Below are 4707 nucleotides of genomic sequence, written 5' to 3'. Positions count from 1 at the left end.
ATAAGACACATTTTGTATATAAGTTATTATGTTATTATATGTTCCTGTTGCAACGCATAGGTACTCACCTAGTTATTTATTAAAGTGTAGATTGTGAACCAAGCCGAGCTGAGTCGAGCCTCTAGCTTGTTGAGTGGATGAGTCGAGCCTCGTTTCCGGCTCTAGTTCCGTCCAAGGTTGTTACACTACACCAAAGCGGTAGAGCTATCATCCCGGAACAACTTTGAATATTAGAGAATTTTGTGATTTGTATTGTCAGTTAAGAGGGTGTTTGGTTTCTAGGGACTAATGTTTAGTCTTTCCATTTTATTCCATTTTAGTGCCTAAATTACTAAATATAGAAAATAAAACTTTATTTTAGTTTCTCTATTTAACAATTTATAAACTAAAATGGAATAAAGTGAAGGGACTAAAGTTTAGTCCTTATAAACCAAACACCCCTAAAGCCTGGAGAAAACATGAGTTAAAGGGTCGGGTTCAGGTCATTGCGGTGAGCCTAGGTATGTAGTAAGTGGTAGAGCTGTCATCATGGACGTGGCACGCTCGAAGCAAGAGGTGACATCCTCCGAACACGTCGTCGGCCGCGCTCGAACCCTGTCACACTGTATGTTTACCCTCCACATTATATAATTCAGCTTCAATAAGTTGATATGTAAACAAACAACACAACACTGATTATTATGTAGATTATATAATCTAGATAACTAGATTATGATAATCTATAAACAAGTAATTAAGTGCTTATATAATCTATATGACTATATATATAAGCTGCATTATAAAACAAACAGGACCTAAAAGTGAGGATTTCTCGTCAAACATGGTTGTTGATAGCACTAAGCAATGACAACACCTCTGAACTTTTATACTCCATCCGTGAAGAAAAACAATAGTGGCACACACTACATCCACACGAAATAGTACCACACTATTTATTGACGACGACCACGTACCCCGGAGTTGAAAGAACACAACATATATGGATTCTTCTGCGGAATCCTATATTGAAAATAAATACTATATAATAAAAGCACAGGAAGAGTATTCTCCGATCCATACATCTCAAAGTTGGTACACACACATATGCCGTCTGCAACAACGATACATCGCCGGTCATTTTAATTACCAGCGCCAAACATTTTTTCCAGAAGTTCCGGCCTGTCATATATATATAACAGCAATTATATATAATCATCAATTAGTTAAAGAGAGAAAGAGACTATGTATATATGTGTGTGTGGAAGCAGGTTGTTGTTTTAATCAAAATAGCTAATGAAATATATAGTCCATGTATATATGCTCACATCTTTTCGTTCCATGGGGATGTAGAAGGCATGGATCTGAAGGTCAATTTTGGATGTGCTATCGACCGTCGTTAGGTATTTCTTGTATATGACGCCTCGAGCCATAGTAAGTTTTCCGGTGCCTCCAACGATTGACCACTCTCCCTTGAATACATTAGGCCCCATTACTTGGAGTGTGGACCCTTCCAACCTGTACCAAATTGAACTACCAAACTTGTTAGTGCACTATATACATACATGCATACACACACTCAAAATATTTGATTCTAGAACGGATGGAATATATTCGACTGCTTAGGGGTGTTTTATTAGGGCCCCGTTTGGTTTGAGGTGACTAAAGTTTAGTGACTAAAGTTTAGTTACTTTTAGTCTCTAAAAAAGCAAACACGCTGACTAAAGTGGAGTGCCTAAACTTTAGTTCTTTAGTCACTAAGGGAGTGACTAAAATAGACTAAAGTAGTATTTTTACCTTATTTGTCCTCTCCACTTTCTTCTTATAGCAAACATCTATTAATTAATAGAGGTAAAATAGTCATTATTCACAGCAATTAATGTTCTTTAATCCGATTTAGTCATTAAAATTTAGCCTAGTGACTAAGGGAACCATGGCCTAAATATAGAAGAGAAAATAATTAATGCCGCTAAGCAACACACACCAACGACCAGAGAGCTAGCGTTTACGCCGTTGACGTTGACGTACGTACCCGCTGCCTTGCTCGAAGACGATGTCAAACGAAGCATGCCAGCTTGCTTCTTCTCTGCTAGCTTGGACATGCAGACCCTTAGCGTGCGCAACTATTTTCCCGTTTTGGCAGGGATCTTCTAGATCCCAATCGTTAGCGACCATGTTTCCCAGCTTGTTAAAGCCTCCGGGAGATGCGACTTCTACTTGGTTTGCTTTGCTAGTGCCACACCAGTGCTGTATCAGGATCAGCTGGTAGTGAAGCTCATGGAGCTCCAGGGAGTGATCAAGGGGCTCGGAATCGTAGGGCGCCATGGCTAGCTGCTCTGATGGAACTCTGACCCGGCCTATGTGTGTGTGTGGGTAGACTGGTAGAGGCACCGGGGGCGCTGCTGTTTATTTATAGGCCCAACGTTGCATCACATCTCTATCTATATAACTAGTTGCCCAGAAGATTAGGTAGCTAACAACAGTTGTAATGACTTCATAAACAGGGGCGGACCTAGAGCGAAATGAGAGTGAGGGCACACTTATGAAGACAAACATTAAAACACTAGAGCAGGGGCATATGCGTTTGGTTGCAATGACAGGACGGGATGGGATGGGACGATCCCTCAAATTAGGTTGTTTGGTTCTGAGTCAAGGGTTGGGACAGTACTATCCAGTGTTGTCCCCTGTTGTCCCTCAAACTTGAACTAAGCAGGGGACCTTATAGTGAAAATCTAGTCTCTACTACTTGCACTAAATAAATGAGCGAGGGCCTGTGCCCTCACTCCCCTATACCTAGGTCCGCCCCTGTTCATAAATCTTTATTAATTGTTAATAAAGATTATTGTGTACGTCAAAATCTATCATTTGTAATTGTCTGGCACACTACACACGTACCAACCAGGCCGTGTCTTTTTTCCCCCGTTTCATTTAGCAGTGTCCTTATATCCTAGTTTACTAATAATTACTTTGATGACTTGCATGTATACGTCAACATTTTATCGTCATAGTTATCTGGCACACACTCGTACACCAACCACTCATTGTCTTTCTTCAATTTTAATTTAGCTGTGTTCATATACTAGTTCAATAAACTCTGATTGTTTGTGCACGTCAATATTTTTTTTTGAAAACTGGCAAGAGAATTGCCTGTTATATTAAAAAGAAGGTGAGAGCCATCAAGGACTAAAATATACAAGTACATCACACTAGGGAATGAGACATTAAGTATGGTGACACAAATGTCCCAAAACCAACCCCCTCCCCTTCCCCAAAACCTACAGCAGCCTTGCTAAGTGTTTTGCTTCTCCTAGAATCCACATGCGGATTTGCTCCTTAATCATCGCTATAGTCTATGTCACGGTCTTCTCTTTGTGCTCAAAGATTCGCGAGTTTCTCTCACACCAAATTGTCCAAGACACGAGGATGATGAGGGTTCGCAATCCCTTCACGCTTCTGACTGTGGATGTTGCAAGATTCGACCACCATTGGTGCACTGAACCTACAGGTTGCCAAGAAGAATGGTGGATCTCCGTAATTGCAGCCCAGCCCACATACTCAAATCAGCCCAAATATGTCTGGTGAAGCAACATTCAACAAAAGATGTAGTCCAGATTCTGGGCATGAGGCGCATAGGACACAGCGCGGATTATGAGGCCATCCCCTTCTTGCCAATCTGTCTGTTGTCCAAACTCTATTTTGAACAGCAAGCCAACTGAAGAATTTGCACTTTGGTGGCGCCCAAGCTCTCCAAATTATACTATTAAAATTCATGCATGTGGAGCCACAGAATTGCGCTTGGTAGGCTGACTGAGTTGTGTACTGGCCACTCATAGTAAACTTCCACTTGATAAGGTCGGGGGTATTGTGCACTAAGTGAAGCTGATTTACCTCGCACCATAATTGACAATATTCATGTATGTGCACGACAGAAAAATCATTGTGATTAAAATGTAGGTCTGAATCCATCGGTTGTTTGAGAGAGCCTCATGGATGGATCTATTTTTGCCGTTAGAAATGGAGTACGTCAAAGGGAAGGTGTCTCTAGGTGTCATACCCCTTAGCCAGGCACTTTCCCAGAACAAAGAAGACTTACCATCCCCCACCCTGACTGAGGTTGCTGCTGCAAACAGTCTCCTGTCCAACGTATTGCAAGGTATATCTTTCGTCATCCTCTGAGTATTTAACAGTTTGGCCTCCTGCCACAACCATCTGAGGCATAAGGCCCACGAGAAAATACCAAGGTGCAGAATGCCTAAACCACCGTATTGTTTTGGTCTTGCTGCACAGACCCAGTTGACTTTGCATTTACCGCCGGTTAAACTCTCTGAACCAGCCCAAAGAAATTGCTTACGTTTTGAGTCAATGAAATCCAACACCCTTTTAGGCGGTTTTAGGGCTAGGAGCAGATAGGTGACCTGCGAGGTTAGCACTGCATTGACTAGTGTGAGGTGGCCAGCCGCCGAAAGGTTTTTCCCGCTCCATGTACTCAGCTTTGCGGAGACTTTGTCAATCCATGGCTGGAAGTCCACCCGTTTGAGTCTATTCATGGACAAAGGTAGTCCAGGGTATTTGAGGGGGAAGGAAGTCCTCGAGGCCGGCAGACCAGATAGAACGTCAGAGAGGTTGATGTTGTTACACTGGATTGGTACTACTCTGGACTTGTGGAAATTTGTTTTTAGGCCTATGGTTTCACTAAAAAGTTCCAGAATCCTTGCGAGCATAGATACCTCA

The 4707-nt window shown here is 42.0% G+C and overlaps 1 protein-coding gene across 1 annotated transcript; it reads right to left on the bottom strand.

Annotated features, from left to right (window-relative positions):
* Positions 1–741: 741 nt before the first annotated feature.
* On the bottom strand, positions 742–2390 carry LOC103654365 (uncharacterized). The gene is made up of 3 exons (XM_008681214.3): positions 2009–2390; positions 1305–1494; positions 742–1158 (listed from the first exon to the last, which is right to left on the bottom strand). Exons 1-3 carry the CDS (start codon positions 2299–2301, stop codon positions 1123–1125), a joined length of 519 nt encoding a protein of 172 aa, XP_008679436.1. The 5' UTR covers positions 2302–2390; the 3' UTR covers positions 742–1122.
* Positions 2391–4707: the final 2317 nt, after the last annotated feature.

The sequence above is a fragment of the Zea mays genome, chromosome 4 (assembly GCF_902167145.1).
Source record: "Zea mays cultivar B73 chromosome 4, Zm-B73-REFERENCE-NAM-5.0, whole genome shotgun sequence".
Classification (NCBI taxonomy): Eukaryota; Viridiplantae; Streptophyta; class Magnoliopsida; order Poales; family Poaceae; genus Zea; species Zea mays.
The sequence above is the reverse complement of the archived record's forward strand: the minus strand, read 5'-3'. Positions and strand labels throughout refer to the sequence as shown.

Excerpts from the sequence above, each read along its gene's own strand:
- LOC103654365 (XM_008681214.3), bottom strand. The coding sequence starts at position 2,301 with ATGGCGCCCTACGATTCCGAGCCCCTTGATCACTCCCTGGAGCTCCAT. Across the intron at positions 1,495-2,008 it reads GTCTTCGAGCAAGGCAGCGG|GTTGGAAGGGTCCACACTCC; the intron begins GTACGTACGTCA and ends AATTTGGTACAG. Across the intron at positions 1,159-1,304 it reads TCCCCATGGAACGAAAAGAT|GCCGGAACTTCTGGAAAAAA; the intron begins GTGAGCATATAT and ends TATATATGACAG.